The 17,636-nt window shown below is 38.0% G+C and overlaps 5 protein-coding genes across 6 annotated transcripts; 2 read left to right on the top strand and 3 right to left on the bottom strand.

Annotated features, from left to right (window-relative positions):
* Positions 1–153: 153 nt before the first annotated feature.
* Positions 154–3,118, top strand: LOC117618929 (abscisic acid receptor PYL8). 2 transcript variants are annotated; one of them, XM_034348706.1, is made up of 4 exons: positions 154–381; positions 496–666; positions 1,499–1,714; positions 2,487–3,118. In XM_034348706.1, the coding sequence occupies exons 2-4, from the start codon at positions 526–528 to the stop codon at positions 2,703–2,705; spliced, it is 576 nt and encodes a 191-aa protein (XP_034204597.1). In that variant the 5' UTR covers positions 154–381; positions 496–525; the 3' UTR covers positions 2,706–3,118. The 2 variants fall into 2 exon arrangements, with proteins under 2 accessions (XP_034204597.1, XP_034204596.1); XM_034348705.1 differs by having other exon boundaries at positions 154–406.
* A 37-nt stretch (positions 3,119–3,155) lies between these two features.
* On the bottom strand, positions 3,156–5,587 carry LOC117618456 (protein SPT2 homolog). Its single transcript, XM_034348021.1, has 7 exons — positions 5,542–5,587; positions 4,810–5,013; positions 4,589–4,709; positions 3,913–4,494; positions 3,713–3,783; positions 3,517–3,609; positions 3,156–3,354 (listed from the first exon to the last, which is right to left on the bottom strand). The coding sequence occupies exons 2-7, from the start codon at positions 4,944–4,946 to the stop codon at positions 3,237–3,239; spliced, it is 1,122 nt and encodes a 373-aa protein (XP_034203912.1). The 5' UTR covers positions 4,947–5,013; positions 5,542–5,587; the 3' UTR covers positions 3,156–3,236.
* Positions 5,588–6,124: 537 nt separating this feature from the next.
* Positions 6,125–11,359, bottom strand: LOC117617809 (polypyrimidine tract-binding protein homolog 2). Its single transcript, XM_034347370.1, has 11 exons — positions 11,097–11,359; positions 10,355–10,560; positions 10,024–10,233; positions 8,731–8,793; positions 8,573–8,646; positions 8,147–8,242; positions 7,868–7,925; positions 7,563–7,667; positions 7,386–7,467; positions 6,875–6,987; positions 6,125–6,736 (listed from the first exon to the last, which is right to left on the bottom strand). The coding sequence occupies exons 2-11, from the start codon at positions 10,538–10,540 to the stop codon at positions 6,392–6,394; spliced, it is 1,332 nt and encodes a 443-aa protein (XP_034203261.1). The 5' UTR covers positions 10,541–10,560; positions 11,097–11,359; the 3' UTR covers positions 6,125–6,391.
* A 565-nt stretch (positions 11,360–11,924) lies between these two features.
* LOC117617810 lies at positions 11,925–13,449 on the bottom strand. The gene is made up of 3 exons (XM_034347372.1): positions 12,979–13,449; positions 12,647–12,898; positions 11,925–12,380 (listed from the first exon to the last, which is right to left on the bottom strand). Exons 1-3 carry the CDS (start codon positions 13,333–13,335, stop codon positions 12,066–12,068), a joined length of 924 nt encoding a protein of 307 aa, XP_034203263.1. The 5' UTR covers positions 13,336–13,449; the 3' UTR covers positions 11,925–12,065.
* LOC117618455 (pentatricopeptide repeat-containing protein At1g06140, mitochondrial-like) lies at positions 13,434–15,913 on the top strand. The gene has a single exon (XM_034348020.1). The coding sequence runs from the start codon at positions 13,754–13,756 to the stop codon at positions 15,911–15,913; it is 2,160 nt and encodes a 719-aa protein (XP_034203911.1). The 5' UTR covers positions 13,434–13,753.
* Positions 15,914–17,636: the final 1,723 nt, after the last annotated feature.

Below are 17,636 nucleotides of genomic sequence, written 5' to 3'. Positions count from 1 at the left end.
AAAGAAAGGGCATTTGTTAGACAGGAAAAATATATTTTATTGCAGCAAATTGCAATAACAAACAAAAGTAATTACAAATTGCAAATTAATTAATTAATGGGGAGTTTTTTGTTTCTTTATTTTTTTGGTTGAAGTAATAATAAATTATTAAAGGTGAGATAGGTGATGAGGATGATTGGGAGGCCTGAGGTGAGGTGCTTCTTCTATGGCGGTGAGTCTCATATACTTCTCTCTCTCAGAGACCTAACTCTCTCTTTCACACTTACAACGTTTGACCGAGTCGAACCGAGTTGACTCTCTCCGAATCAATCCGTATTCAGCTGTACTCTTCCCTGTTGTTGTTGTTGCTCCTAATTGCAGAGCGCAGACGGAAAACGAAAGGTGGAGCTAAGTCTGTGCTTGATTGGTCAGTTTATTTCATGATTGAATTTTTTTTTTTTTGGCAAGGTCGTTCATTTTTGTGTGGTTTAATTGAATGTATTGTTATCGTTTCAGAAGAAGCAGAGGAAGAAGAAGAAGAAGAAAATGAATGGGAATAAGAATGGAGGAGGAACAGGGTTTGGTGGGATTGTGGGTGAATACATTCGAAGGCATCACAAGCACGACCCCAAAGACCATCAGTGTACCTCTACGCTCGTCAGGCACATCAAAGCCCCTGTTCATCTTGTACCTCTCTCTCTCTCTCTCTCTCTCTCTCTCTCTCTACATGTATATGTATGGGATATATGCTTTTGTACATTTATATGTCTGTCTATGAAGCTCCAGTCTTTTGATTTATTGTATTCGTTTGATCTGAGATTGGTCGTTTGGTGATATGTTAATATCATATATGTCACGTATAGGGAGGAGGTGTGTGTGTATTTGTGTGTTTATATAAGTATGTATCTGTTGATTTTCGTATAAATAGGGATTTGTGGTTTCAGTTAGATGTTGGGTAATCTGTACGCGGAATTGGGAGTTTGCTGTTTTTGTTCTTTAGAGTTTGTCTATGACATGTGTGATTGGATTCGAGTGTATCTGATTTTGATCTGTGGTATTTCTTTTGATCATTAATGTGTCTGCCTACACTAATCTATGGTGTAGATCGATGAGGTCACTGTCTCTAACTGTATGCAGTTGCAGAGAAACTTGAGGAGAAAATAGAAACAAGAAAGAAAACTTCAATTGCTTGTTATCACTGTTCCTGATGTTCGTTATTATTAACATGCAATAGTTGGCTTACTTAGAGAAAGCTTAGAAATGTTTATTACTATTCTTCTTAATGTTCTGTTTCCAACCAAATGGACGAATAGGGTGTGCCCTAGAGGCATCCTCACTGAGAATTAGTTTGTGAAACAAAGGATAACCGAAAGTTATTTTTTTTTCCTGTAACAGATATTGGGTGCAAATGCTACTTCTTTGGAGATTTGATATGTAAATATTTATTAGCAGTATATTCCTACAGTTTTTGCCCCTTTTTAGAATGTGAGTTATTTTTTTTTTTCTTTTCTTTCATCAGGTTTGGTCATTGGTAAGACGATTTGATCAACCGCAAAAGTATAAGCCATTTGTCAGCAGGTGTGTGGTGCAGGGGAATCTTGAGATTGGAAGTCTCAGAGAAGTTGATGTTAAGTCTGGGCTTCCTGCCACTACTAGTACTGAAAGATTGGAACTTCTTGATGATGATGAACATATTCTTAGCATTAAAATTATCGGTGGGGATCACAGACTTAGGGTATGGAGACTCTTCCTTGTTATAATCTTGCACATAGTTCTCTTTTCCTTTTATTCAATTGCATGTGTCTGAGCAGACAATTTTACAGGTTATCTCATTCTCAAAGTTTTAATATGAAGTTTCTGGCCCTGTCGGACTTAATCAGATCAAACTTTTCAGGGAAAAAGAGAAAAAAAAGAGATTTCTAAAAACCAGGCTTCAATTTTGGTGCTGTAAAACTAAAATTAACATGTATCTTGATTATTTCATTTATCGATCTCAAAGATCTGAAAATTGGTACCTAGCATCCAGTTATTGACATTAATCCTACTGATTCAAGTATCTTGTCCGATCCGGGAATCATCACCTTTCTCTTTATTGGGCACTTTATGGTGGTCGTACAAGTTAACTATTTTTCAGATAATCAAAAGTAAATATGATTAGTTGAGAAGTAATGTTATTAGCTCGATGAATGACATTTAAAAGATGTTTATGGATTTTAGTTCTGATACTTGTAATTATAGGGCTTAACCATGCCATCCTCACGATATGTGCAATGAGGGCACTGCCATGTTGACTAAAGTGGGCTTGTTGACAAGCCTATGAGACAAAAGCTGATCCTGCTATCAGCAAATCTCCTGACTTGACATGACTGAAGTCCTTGTCTTTGGAGTTTAGTAGGCAGATATCGAGCTTTCTTTCTGGCTGTTGACTGTTTTGTTCTGTTTTTATACAATCAGGATAAACATAGTTTACCCTGTCTTTGAATTCTTATTCGGGTTTTTATCCTCAGAACTACTCTTCCATCATCTCCCTCCATCCAGAGATCATTGATGGAAGACCAGGGACCGTGGTGATCGAGTCATTTGTGGTTGACGTGCCTGAAGGGAACACTACGGATGAGACCTGCTACTTTGTGGAAGCCTTGATCCAGTGCAATCTCAAATCACTTTGTGATGTCTCAGAGCGGCTTGCAGTGCAGGACCGCACTGAGCCAATCGATCGGCCCTGAAAACTAGAACTGAGAACATATGGTGGAAGCCAGAGGCTGCCATGGATGAAGCTTCCGAGGCTTTCGTATCTCGGAGGTTTTGGAGACGGACAGGCAGTAGTACACTTCCATTTTCACATACATTTACACGCTCATGTTTCATTTTTGTTTGCCTTTTTCTCTGTCAGTCCAAAATTATATTGTTAAGTTTCTTGTCTTAAGGAGCTCAAAAATCACAGCTGTCATAAATGTTCTGTAACCCCTTCATGAATGAAAAAGTAGAGAAAAAAAAGGGGAGGGACTAGGTTCTATTCAATGTGAAACCCTGGGTTTTGTTCTTGGTGATGTGAGTTTGGTTGTGTGTATATGTGCACAGAGAGATTGTGTTTGTATATTTGCTTCTAGTTGCATTTATTTAAGTTCACTTCTCTTCTCCACCATCTTATTTTGAATTAGCTAATACGTCTCAATTCTTATATCAACTATACAATTTACATTAAGAATTAGAAATCCAAATATCTTCAATATGAAATCCCATATCCGAATGCAATATCAGTTTTTCTTAATCTCTCTCAGCTTCTGCTGCTTTGCTTTTCTTAATCTCTCCTCCTCCTCTTCTTCTTCAAGCCGGAGACGCTCTATTTCATCCTCCTTCCTAGCAATTTTTGCACTGCGAAAACGGAGCCGCATTGAATTAGGGTTTGCACTTAAAACATGCCAAAACATGACTATTGTACATAATGACACGAGCATGACCAAATCTAATTACATATTACGACATAAATTTAATGGGAAATTTGTAAACAGCAGATAAACTTGATCAGTGACTCACCTCTTCCTCTCTTCTCTCATAATATCAGCAAAGCTGGAGACCATGGCACAGTCATCGTCGTCGTCATCATCTTCTCTGTGTTTGCGTTTAGGTCTGAAAAATCACGACCATCATATCATGTTAGATAAATAAAATTGGCCTATTATTTGTTGAATTGATAAAGCAAATCAAAGCTCAAAGAGAGAAGAAATCTAACCCAAACATTTTGATCACAGAGGAAATGTCAAGATTGTCATCATCATAACTATCCTCCACATGGCGTTTGGTCTACATAAATTCAAAGCAAACAAAGGCAATGTATTCATTAGTTACAGAGCTTCATAACAGATAAAATGGAAAGAAATATAATTAAGTAGACAATTAATGTTAAATGCATGTGAGCGGGCGAGGAAGAACCTGATTTTTTAAGAAAGAGCTTTTCTGTATTGGCGTCACTTTTGTGTTCTCGGGCTCAACACTTTGCTTTGCTGGTTTTATGTTTTGCTTTGTTGAAGATTGTGGTCTTTTTAAGGAAGAGCTTTTCTGTTCTGGCTTTACTTTTGTGTTCTCGGGCTCAAGACAATGCTTTGCTTGTTTTATGTTCGGCTTTGTTGAAGATTGTGATGTTTTCAAGGCTGTTTTGCAATTGTCTGCCATCAGTTTTGCTCTCGTAGGAGGATGCAATTTCTTTGATTGTTCCAATTTTTTTCTTGTTGCAGGCAGTGACTGAACTTTCTCTTCCAAATGTTGCCTCTTCACGGATTTCAAATTTGTCGAAGAAGAAGCTCTGTGTATAGCAGAACCCGGATTTCTTTTATTGCTTGAATTGGAGAGAGAATTTTTCACAAGTCGAGGCTCTCCTCCTTTTGAAGTTGAAGGAATTTCTGCATTGTCCGATAGTAAGAAAGAATAATCCCGGGACTCCTTAAGGTTTTTACATCTCAAACCAGACTTTGCGTTGGTCGTGCTTAAGACTGGGCTCTTTAGCTTCTTGTTACCCTGGAAAAAAAAAATGAAAAACCACACATGAAACATGGTTTTACAGGTTTTTGCATAATATTAATGTGGCAATCAGTTTCTCTGTTAAACATACCTTATCATGGGAATTTCCGACCTTAGATGCCAAATTCCTCAACTCTGGCATGAATGCTTTGCTTTCTTCAATCACTCTTTGCGCAATAACAGATTGCGATGGGCCAAAGAAAGATCCAGAACTACAAAGATAAATGCACCATATGCATAAATTTAAAAGTTATAAATAAAAAAAAAAGGCATCGTATTGAATCGAAATGTAGAACTAAACCTGAAACTTACTCGTCGGAAAGTAATTTGTTCTTATTAACCGAGGATTCAGGAGCATAACCCAATTCCTTCATATGATTGTTTCTGATGCGTTGTTTCAGTTGTTGCCTTAGTTGAAGAAAGTCCAATTCGTCACTGAGTGCTCCCATCTTTCCCAAACTGCTAATTAATATTGAACTTAAACTTGTTTAAAAACCACTATTTCACTTCACAAACCTGCAAGCCAAATGTGAAAAGAAATGTTAGTCTGGATTGATGCAAGCTAAACGTGAACATATTAATCACTTATAAGTTGTTGCTTGATGCATTCTTCCAGAATGTCCGAAAACACAAATTTTCCTCGAATTTAATCTGTTTGATAATATATATACCAACAGATTTTATAAAGAATGGTGGAAGCACAATTAGAAGGCGAAAAATTTACACACAAGAAGAGAATCAAAACATATTATACTAGCCTCCATTGTACTAAGAGAGAGAAAACCATGGAGATTTCTGACTAATAGTTTAACAGTTGAAAAACAAGTAAATGAAAAACAAACATACAAGAAAAGCATCAAAGAAGTAGAAAATTGATGTATCAGTTTCTTGGTTTCCAAGGTACCCAACCATTAACATGGTATTTTATACAGAAAGTAAGTTTCTTGTGAACATCAAGACAAGAACCAATACAACTAAAGATAAACGAAAAGAAGAGAGCAAATTGAAGGCCTAGATTGATCTAGAGCTTCATTAATAACTTACAGAGATGAAAGGCCGCAGAACGGGTTGTTATATGGTATGTGTTGTTGCATGCAAACTGCTAAGCAAAGAAAGCTCCAGGCCTCTATTTATACATTAGCGCCTCTGTTCTCTTTTTCTAATAGGAAATAGAAGCTAATAGCTTTTTATTTATTTATTTATTTATTTGGTAACGGTCGGTGTTTAAGCTTAATCCTAGTGCGGACAGGGGATGGATATCTTTGCCACGTCAGTTAAATAAAGATAAATGCCGATTCTCGATTGAAAAACAAAAAGAAAAGTAAACAATTTGTGAAAGAATTAATAAAGAAAATATGTCTTCCCATCTTCTATTATGAATGGTTTACCATACCTCTCAAAATCCAAATTAATTTAGACTACAGCTAACTTGTATTAAGAAAAATAGAACTCGTATTTATTGGGTCTGGTTTAGATCCTCCATGATAACATCAGTCTAATTTTACGACGAAAAATTCAGAACTAAAATACGTGATAAAAGACGATGCACTCTGGTGAGAAAAACTGTATATATATATATTTTATTTTTTTTTCGTTTGCAGAAAAATTGTTTTCATGAACAATCAAATTAAAACTAATAAGTTATATTATTTCAAAGTGCCATAAGTGACCGAGAGTAAGTAACAGAGTCATGGGACTAAATCCAGTATTAGAAGACTATTAATTTTACAGAATCTCACTATCAAAATTTCAAGAAAATGAAAAGGGGCTGCTGCTTTCACATATGAGCAGTTCCCTCATTCAAATGCTCCTTGTATATGCAGAGGCGTGTTCCATTGAACGGTGAGATGACAACTAAGACAGCGAATTCCAAAATTCAATACAAGAGGATACGTTATTGCACATGACCACGGTGATATGGAGGCAAAGTTGCAGGCGGTGCACCACTCTGCATCATGCCAGGGCCCATTTGAGAAGGTAGAGGTAAAGTTCCAGGTGGCATGTAAGGTTGATTATGCATCTGAAGGGGAACAGACTGAGGAACTGCTGGAACCGTCGGTCCCCACCCTGCAGAAGGTTGAGGCATCACAGCCTGATCGGTTGGAGCAAACTGAGCTCCATTATACTGAGGCACTGCAGGAGACATCATCTGAACTGGCTGTTGCCCTAGGATTGAGGGTTGTGAGTTCACAATTGGAATGTTTGGGATTGTATAGTCTCTGCTCCGATCATTGTTGATCTGTAATCAGCACAGTAAGCACAGAACATTAGGCAGAGCTTGTCTCCCGGAATCATGGGGAAAGTCGAAGGAAAAAAGAAAACCCTAAGAGAAGTGGAATATAATATAGAAGTGCAAATGACTAATCAAATAACTTGCCTTTATGCTGAGATCAGTATGGCGTGAATATGAGATGTGAAGCTTGCAAAACCCTCCATCGTAAATGCAATGCCCTTCCAAGGCTTCCTTGGCAACTACAGCTGTCTGAACATCTGCACGCCATAACATAATTATTACCTAAATTACTATCTAGTTGAATATATCATCGGCAGTTACTTTTATAGGAATTGTACAACACAGTACCATGCAGATATGGCACCATGTACATTGGTGATAAACAACCTTATATTTAAACAGTAAGCCTTGGGTTTGATATCAGTACGGCTTAAAAATAGGTTTGAAATCATTGACGCTTAGGTTTGAAATCATTGAAGCTTAGGTTTGAAATCATTGAAGCTTAGGTTTGAAATCATCAAGGCCTAAATTCGAAATCAGTAAGGCTTAAGTTCAACCATGGACGTGCCAGCTGGCTGGTTACCGATCAACCAGGTAAGACCAGCCCATCCAGTCCAATTTTGAAAACCATGAAATAGAGTAATCAGAAAGGTACCTGGATACTGAATCAAAGCCTGAACCCCTCCGTTCTTATCAAACATGGCAATCTTTTGAACGGGCCCAAAAGCAGAAAAGACCTAATGGCAGGAAAAAGAAAATAAAGATCAGCTTTTAACTAAATGAGAATGGTTAACTAAGAAAACAATCAATTGAGAAAATTAATCGGACATACCATGTGTAAAACGTCCAAGGTGACAGCATACTGCATGTTTTCGATAGATGCAAGAAGCACATTACTCTCAGGTTCTAGCTTTTTCCCATCCAAGCCCACACTAATCTGCAATGATAAATCAATAAGTACAAAAACACCTCATACAAGTACAAAAACACCTCATACAAATACAAAACATTACTGTGTTACATGCATGCCAAGGTTGGGAAGTGACTACTCAATCAATAAGGGGGCCTTGGTACATAAATGTCTGCCTGCCACATGAATAATCTAATAAGAGTTTTTTTTCCCCCTCAATGCATTACCTGACCACTTCCATCTATGGCTGATGGAGCAACAGGCAGGTAAGGATTAGTGTAGTCCCTGAATCAGAAAAAAGTGAGAACAGTAGTCGCCAACAAAGAGACAAAGACAGTTTAAAAAGTAAAACTTAAAAAGCAGATTTTATATTTTCTTAATAGAAAGGTACTCATGGTTTTACTAATAACCAACAAGAGAGGAAATATAACAAATACAAGCATAGATGGTTGCAACATAACATTAGGTATAATTCCCAAGGAAAAGAACAAAGAACATGTGATTACCTGCTTCGGTGGCTCTGAAATTTCACACTCAAATCTGTGTGTCCAGAATATGTTATCCTGAGAGTACACGGTCCCACATGGTCAGGTAGAAGATACCTATACCGAATGAACAAAAGTTAGAAGTTCATTATGCAGGCACATTGCACGCATATAAAAACGAATACAAGCAGAAAGTGTGCCATCATCACCAAATATCATCTAACGGCCTAACTTAGCAGTATCACGCAACGAGGCATTAGTTGCGAGAACTATTTTGCTTTATTTTTAAAAATTATAGTACAAGAACATGCTTAGAAAGTTTAAATTTCTGTCAAAATTATGACAGAACACTCATGCCCTAATAACCAACAGGTGGCTAGCTCCTACATATGCGAACAACTTAATCTTAGACTTGAAACCATGCCAAGCAACTAATACAACTGTCACCTGGGGATGCTTCTTGAATCCAGTGCAGTTTTTGCAGAAGTGGCAGTTTCTGCATCTGAAAATTGCACCAATGCCTGAAGAAAAATACAAAATGAGATTGTCTCCGAAGGCCAATGGAAGCCAGTTAGAAATTCAGAACTAGATTAACTGATATAGACCTGGAATCCTGCTGTCTTCTCAAAAGTAGTTATCTTGTGCACAAACCCAAAAGCTGAAAATACCTGCTTTGCTAGTAAACATTCAGAAAGATACACAGAAGCCATACATTTTACCAGCTTTAGAAAAAAACTTTCAGACATAATCCCTCTACGAATCATTCTGGGATAATAATAGACCTCCAAATTTCATTTTCCAGGAACTACGGAAACATCTAACAGAAACAGATTACATTATCTTTGAAAAACATCTTTTACATGTGAATGAAGAAGAATGGAAGCTACAAATTAACATTAAAGATACAACATACTAATGGAATATACTAACTAAAAATTTCAGAGCCACTAGGGAGATGCTTAGACTATCCTGCTCGAGATCAACCACACTTGTGCTGAGTTAATGTGAAATGTGTATCCCCACTCACAGAAGACATAGGACTAGTAGAAAATTATAGAAATAAACTAAAGAGACCAAAAATCCTACAGAATATCCAAAGACTTAAATATTCCAACCACATCCTGCTTGTTAGGACTTCCTATTGGGGTGAAATGGGTGTCCCCAAAAGAAGAAAACACGGGATTATTAGAAAAACTTGTTTTCTAGCTATTAAAAAGCAAGAATGATATTTGATTTTATGGAGGCACCTTAATCTTTCAACCAACGTATCTGTAAAACCATTATCCTATCTACAAAATATAATTTAATATAATTACTGAGGAACCCTATATGGATAACCATGGGGTCGTATAATTCCAGTTTTTAGTTTAAAGGAATAAGAGCCATTTCATTAATCTTCTAATTGACATCATTAAACCATGTATCCACTTTTCTATAAAGACTTAAAAGTATCCATGCCGGATAGACTTACACTCAGAGTGCAATTAAACACTTGAGACGTAGTATAACATAAAGGTGTGAGACTATCATGCTGATGAAACAAAGCAACAGAAAATTTAAAAAAGGGATAGAAGGATGCACAAGAGAAGAAATGAAAACATTCTAAACTATTAGAGTGGTAGGATCAGGATCATGAGGAGGAAGATTAGGGAAGAAAGAGGCAGTGTTAAGAAAGGAGAAAGGAGACAAACACACATGTGCTCTTTCTCCCGATGCACTAAGCTGCCATTGAAGATTTTCTCTTGAAATGGGCCTGCTGATCCATTCACATTTATGTCAAACAAAAACATCCCAGAACAAGACAAATTACAACCCAAACACAATACCTTAACGCTAACATATTTATACTGACAAGTTTACCTCTTTAACTAAAACAGGGAAGCAGGCACATTGCTTACCAGGTGTAAAACATCTATGCTGACAAGGCGGGCATCATCACCTTCAATTGTTACCAACAGTACATTTCCAGCAACATCCGCAGCAGTTTTGTTGTTGACTATTTCTTGCCTATTGGAGTACTGTAGGTAAACAGTTTTCCCCCTTACTTGAGCAGGTTCTGAAGATGAGGCATAATATGATATCATCGCAATAGCTTGATTTAAATCCGCCTAAAAACATTCATGAAACAAGCATTGAAGGAAAATGTCTATCAGTAAAATATATGACAAATGTGCAAAATGGACCCCAAAAAAAAAAAAAAAAAAAAAAAAAAAATGAAATTACACTCACAAATTCAATAAAAGCTTGATTACGGTTTGCTCCAACATTGCACTTTGTGTTCACAACTTTACCAAATGGCTTTCCCAGTTCAATCAGTTCTTCCTCTGTGCACTCCCACGGCAAGTTCCTCAAATGAAGAACTTTCGATGGTGGCTGAGTGTAACGGAACTGTGGCTGACTGGACACAGAAGCCATTCAGTAAACCAACCCTTCACCTACAGAACAACACCACACAAATATTCAGTCCCTCAATCTACCACACTTTCACAAGAGCACAAACTCAATATATCTTCATCTTAATTACACACAAAGGAAACCTACACTTCATGCCCATATTATTGTTTACGACATAAATATGATGAATATATTATTATATATATTGAATGCACGTAATACGTATAGGCAAATTTTAATTTGTGTACACAATGCATACAAATAATATGCGTAAGCAAATCGAAGTAGGGAAATTGCCGTCATGAGAATGACACCTATGTCTTCAAAAAAATTACGAGAATATGTAAAAAATAAGTGTAAATTTTTCCGAAAGATACAGCAATTTAGCGCATAAATATCCTAGAAAAGCAAACAATCATATAAATATATGCGTTTCTGCAATACAGAGAGGGGAGGAGATCGAAGAGGCAATAGAGAATTGAAACAAAATGGACAGAAGCATATTACAGACAGAAAATTAAAATTTGGGGCAAATAGGTGCCAAAATCGAAAGGATTATAGGTGAGGAAATGGTTACCTGAAAATTTCAAAGGAAGTAAAACCTCGATTGTTTGAGACGAACGTTGTGATTGTGAATAAGTAAATTAGGGCTGACAAAAGGCTCTTATCACCGTTATGGCCGTAAGGGCTCCTGAGACTGAGCACGCGTGTTACACAGTCCACTTAAAATTAGTACAACGTACAAATAAAATAAAAAATAAAAAAGGAGAAGGAAGATAGATATACAGAGAACTGAAAACTCGATATATTACCTCGAGAAATATAGTAAATTTTTATGGTAAAATTATTGGTAAGAGCATTGAGCGAAAAAACTGTGGGGGCTATTTGAGATTTTGGGCCATAAGATATAACCCAAAGTTTTAAATATGTTCATACCCCATTCTGGATTGCCAAAGTTTTAGTTGGGCCTTGGCTTCGAGCGGCCCATTCATTACTTTTAGGTTTTTATATAAATAGAAATGATAGTCCAAACTATAAAAGAGAAGGCAGATTTCTCACACACATTACTAAAGTGTCATGGATTCGAACATTAGTCAGCCCATTTTCCACCGGACTAAATTCTATTAGCAATATTCACTACTTTTAGGCTAATTCTTTCAAATAGGTCCTTCAGGAAAAAAAATAAAAAATAAAAAATTGCTTGTAGTACAGCCTTGTAGGTACGTCCCTCTCTAAATCCCTTTTTAAGTTTTATTTACTGTTCCTCAATGAGATATTGGTTGTCAAAGGTAACCTCTCATTTGACATTTTCAAAACTCAAACAATCCTGCTAATAGCAATGTGACATGTGTGTGTAAAAAAAATTATTTATGTATTTTTAATGAGTTATTTTTGCAAATTGTGATTCTCAAGGCAGTATCCTTTTTTACTTTTCACTGAATTTATGCAGTTTCTGTGCACAAGATATGACATAAAAAGTAGGATAAGAAAAGAAAAAACTTTGAAGCACAAGAGCCAACATATACTATAAAGTATAAGTATGTATTCAAGTGGTGGGACCGACAAGAACATCTTTGTACGGGGTGGGAGGTACTGGTGGTGCTACTACACTTGGTTCCACATGATGATCATCATCATCGTGATAAGGTGGTCTGTTTGATCTCCTCCGTTGATCTTCTAGGATCAGGGGAACATGGCCTTCCCTTTCATAAACGAGCCGCTCTTGTGCCCCTCCCCTCAGCTTCTCAAGCCTCAGCCCATCACTCATCTGTTGCATCTTGAACACCTTCGCCACATTTGCCAATCCTCCAATCAGGAACATCAGGCTGCCACCGGTCCCCAACCACACCCAATTCCTACCCTGCCCACACGCACGACGAACACACAATTTAATCAATTAACCTATTTGGGCGTGCTTCTATAATGGTTAAAAGCGCTTTTTAACTAACGAAAGTGCTTTTTGGGAATCACTTCAATTTTAACAAAAATTTCAAGGTTCTTGCAACTCAAGTGCTTATACTCAAAAGTGCTTCCTAATAAAGCAATCCCAAACCGACCAATTTCATAACCGCAATTTACTTAGACATAACAATGTTTAATGGATTAATGATGAGGTTAAACAATTACCAGTAGCTGCAGGCCATGACGAAACAAATCATGTTGCTCTCGGGTGTTGAGAATTGCACCGACTGTGAACAGCACACTGCCAATCAAGAAGGGGATGTGCACGCTCTGTTGCAGGATTTGGACATGCCCATCCGCTCTCTCATAGATTTGGCACGAGTTGTGGATCGAACCCAGCAACCACAAAACAGGGCCAGCAATAAGCATGTTCTTCGCATGCCTCTCAAACTTAGAGTAGCCATACCCTTTCTCTGCCTGCAACATTTCTCTGCACTCTTAATGCCACATCACATTCTTAATTAAATGATTAACAATTAATTAATATATGTATAAACCTGAATTAGAAGGAAAAGAATGCCCAAGAATGAGAGGACGGAGCCCAGAGCCTGAATCACCGGAACAGCGAACTCTACGAGCGCCAGCTGCAGGTCCAGCTCCATCAACGGCATCGAGTAGTCGAACATGGCAAGGTGGGCCACCAGATCATGCAAATTCACCACCAAGATTATGACCAAGGCTATGAGCATCAGAACCAGGCCTGATTTGGGCTCCTTCGACAGCTGAGCCACAAACCCACCAAGCAGCACTACAGTCGCGAACACGTAGAGCCCCGCGTTTATGTACTCGGCCCGGTTCCGGCCCATCCGGGGCCCGTACATTCGGACCTCGCGAGCCGACGCCAGCTTCACCATTTTAACTAAGGAAATTAATTAAAAGAAAGTAAATATATATATATATATATATAAAGAAAAGAAATTCGTGCGACTGTTTGTTCTTCTTGTGCTTCTTGTTTTCTGGGTTGAGAGACTGAGAGAACGAGTGACTGAAAAGATTCGAGAGCGAAACTGTGTAAGTGGCAAGATCACAAGGGGGCACGTGTCTTCGTGCATGAAGCGCTTGCATTTGGAATTTCTAATATAAGGAATCAACGACACGTGGCTGCTGGGGACTGAACTTAGATCGACACGAGGTTCTCATACGAATCATGCAATCACTTACTGATCATTATCATTAGAAAAAACGAAAAAAATGAAAAACAGAGAGAGAACGTGAGAGGAGTTACGGTATAACGACGTCGTCGAGCTTCATTCGCCTCTCTCTCAACTGAAAATGCTGATGGTGGGAACATGGAAGCGCAGCCGATGGAAACAGAACGTTAAACAGTTGTCGACCCTTTATCAACCTGCGAACACTCTAGTCTCCGACATAGTTTCCACCAACGTCTGCATAACTCGGTACACCAAATGCGGGCAGCTAGATGTTGCTCGGAAGGTGTTCGACGAAATGCCCATCCGAACCGTCGTCTCATGGAATGCCATGGTTTCGGGGTATTCAAAGTGGGGAAGATTCAGTGAGGCTCTATCTTTGGTTTCGATTATGCATCATGGCAATGTGAGACTCAATGAAACGACCTTTTTGACAACTCTTGGCGTCTGCGCGCGTTCAGGGTCTTTGAGTGAGGGAAGAGAGTTGCATTGCTCGGTGCTGAAAACTGGGACGGAGTGTTTTGAGCTAGTGGGGAGCTCTCTTTTGCATTTCTACTCTAATTGCCTTAAAATTGAGGATGCTAAGCGGGTTTTTGATGAGCTGCGTGGTGGAAATGAGTTGTTGTGGAGCTTAATGCTCGTGGGATACGTGCAATGTAATTTGATGGGTGATGCTATGGAATTGTTTCTAAAAATGCCGAAATGGGATGTTGTGGCATGGACTACGTTGATTTCAGGGTACGCTAAGAACGAGGATGGGTGTGAGAGAGCCTTGGAGTTGTTTCAATGGATGAGGGGGAGTGGTGAGGTGGGTCCTAATGAGTTTACGTTGGATTGTGTTATAAGGGCTTATGGGAGATTGGGAGTGCTGTGTGCAGGGAAGGCTGTGCATGGACTTTTGATTAAGTATGGTTTTGAATTTGAAGAATCCATTTGTGGTACTTTGATAGAATTTTATTGTGATAGTGAGGCTGTTCATTGTGCCAAGAGAGTTTATGATCGACTAGAAAACCCATGTTTAAATGCTTCAAATTCGCTTATCGGGGGGCTTGTATTGATGGATAGGATTGAAGATGCAGAAAGAATTTTTTGTAGACTAAAAGAAAAGAATCCAGTTTCATATAATTTGATGATCAAAGGTTATGCGATGAGTGGTCAAGTTGATCAGTCGAAGAGGTTGTTTGAGAATATGAAGCATAGAACTATGATCTCTTCAAATACCATGATTTCTGTGTATTCTAGGATTGGGGACATTGATAAGGCTTTTAAGCTTTTTGAAGAAACGAAAAGGGAAAGGGATCCTGTAACATGGAATGCCATGATCTCGGGTCACATTCAAAATCATCAGCATGAGGAGGCTTTGGAACTATATGTGACAATGCACAGATTGTCAATTGACCGTACAAGATCAACATTCTCTGCTCTGTTTCATGCCTGTTCATGCCTTGGATCTCTTCAATTGGGACAAGTACTTCATGCCCAGTTGATTAAGACACCATTCCAATCGAATGTGTATGTTGGAACATCCCTAATAGATATGTACTCAAAATGTGGAAGCATCAAGGATGCTGAAACATCATTTATCTGCATTCGTTCACCAAATGTGGTGGCTTTGACAGCTCTCATTAACGGGTATGCGCGGTATGGGCTTGGCTCTGAGGCAATGTTGCTGTTTGAGCAAATGTTAAAGCAAGGAGTCATCCCTAATGCTGCTACTTTTGTGGGGATTCTGTCTGCCTGCAGTCGTGCTGGTCTGGTCAACGAAGGGATGAGAATTTTCCACATGATGGAAGGAAGTTATGGAGTAAACCCAACTCTTGAACACTATGCATGCATAGTGGATCTTCTTGGTAGGTCTGGTCGTCTACGAGAAGCTATGGAGTTTATCGATGAGATGCCGATGGAACCAGATGGGGTTATCTGGGGAGCTCTACTAAATGCTTGTTGGTTCTGGATGGACATGGAACTGGGTGAGAAGGTGGCTGAGAAAATGTTTAGTTTGGATCCCAGGCCAATATCCGCTTATATAATTTTGTCTAACATATATGCAGTACTGGGAAAGTGGGGGGCAAAGATGAATGCAAGGGAGAGATTGAGAAGCTTGGAAGTGAAAAAGGATCCTGGATGTAGTTGGATTGAGCTGAACAGGAAAGTTCATGTGTTCTCTGTAGAAGACAATACCCATCCTCATTGTAATTTGATTTATGAAACGTTGGAGTTTCTGACAGCAAATACAAACTCTATTGTTCAGTTCGATTGTCTTTATGAAACATACTCTCATTGACCAAACTCACACTGTCTATCCTTTTTCTTTCTTTGCTTAACTTTAAATTGGATCCTTGAAAACAATAAAAAGTAAAATTAAATGACTAGCGAAAGTCTCAGTTATAATTTTAGATGTTCTTCAAGTGATACAGGACTTGATTTAGAGGGGCTTAGATAAGAAAAGAAATTCATCATTATCTTCTCAAGATGCTGCATAAACAGTTGACACACTTGGTATAAATTCAGAAGAATTTGTGTGGCAACAATTAAGCGCTCTGTGTTGCAACACCTGCTGCTTACTGCTGATTATTTAATGTCTGCCTATTCTCATGTTCATTGGTGTTTGCCTTTTTAGGTGCTACTACCTAGAAGAGAGTCTAGAATTTGTTTCCAATTTTAGAAAGAATAAAAAACAAACCTTGCTGTTGTTGTGGGCTGTGGTTGGGCCCATAACTTCTGTTTGGGTTTATGAGAATGAGTTCGTCCTTGTGCACACCCAGAAAACTTTGGGCTCAATGACCAATCAACCCAACTCACACTTGGCTTGAGCTTTGACTCAAAATTGAAAGGGAATAATAAGTCACTTTTGATCTACAGGTATGAAGATTAGAAAGGGGTTTAGTTCCGAATTGTTGTCGTAGAATAGATGGATGTTGATGCTGGTGTACACTGTCGTATATAGTACCAAGTGCACAGTATGGAAACTTGGAAGGAAGCAAGCAACTACCTTTGCCTTTCTTTGTTAACCATTCGAAATTCCTTTGTGTTATACTTTATATATAATAATAGTGTAGGGACAAAAGTTGAAAATTCCTCTGTGTGAATTATTGAAGAAGATGCATGTGACCCAAAAACAAACAACATTATTGTGAGGACTAAAATACCATTGAAGTGACCGCTGGCTGCTTATGTACTTTCTATATCAAAAATTTCCAAGTGTCTAATTTAATGCACACTGCTCTTAATTAAATGACGGTATTTTATTGGGCCCAATATATCTAATATTTAGAGTGTTGTTATTTTCACCAATCTTATTTTTAAATTTTTAAAGATAAATTTAATTATATTGTAAAATGACTTAAAAGGAATTAAGGAAAAAAATAGAGAAAAAAAAGAAGACGTAGACTTCTCAAGTTCTCACAAACCCTATCGTTTGATAGAAAGAAAAAGAACACAAGAAAGCTACAACTCCTTACTCATGATTCCTCTTATGACTTTTCAGTGCTCATAACTTAATTCTCAAATAATTTTCTTCTCTTTTATATTCATTCAATCAAATTGTTTATGAAGAAGAAAACAACAAGAGAATCAATGTTGAAGAGAACAATCTTGGCAAAAAAATAAGGAAATCCTCTTTGAATAGAATTTCTAAGATCTTTACGATTACTTACAGCATTGAGAGATGAGTATTTCTTAGACTTTGATTTTTTTTCTTAAACAAATTAAAAATCTGAAAACTTGGGGGTGAATCAAACTTTCTACGATTGGGCTTTGTTGATTGCACAAAGAACGTTCCTTACAAAACCAGTTTGGTTGAGAATTTTTTTGAGGCATAAGAAGGTGAAGAAGGCTTTGGGGGTTAATGATCGTTGGTTTTTGAGGAATGCAATGATTTGGTGGGGGATATTTTGCATGAAGATGTGATAAAGAGTGTATACATGGTGAAATATTTGAGGAAGAAGGACAAGTCTTGCTGTACCAGAGGAAGTTTGATTTGAGAGATGGTGTGGTTTTCATTGAGG

This window comes from Prunus dulcis, chromosome 2 (genome assembly GCF_902201215.1).
Source record: "Prunus dulcis chromosome 2, ALMONDv2, whole genome shotgun sequence".
Lineage (NCBI taxonomy): Eukaryota > Viridiplantae > Streptophyta > Magnoliopsida > Rosales > Rosaceae > Prunus > Prunus dulcis.
The sequence above is the reverse complement of the archived record's forward strand: the minus strand, read 5'-3'. Positions and strand labels throughout refer to the sequence as shown.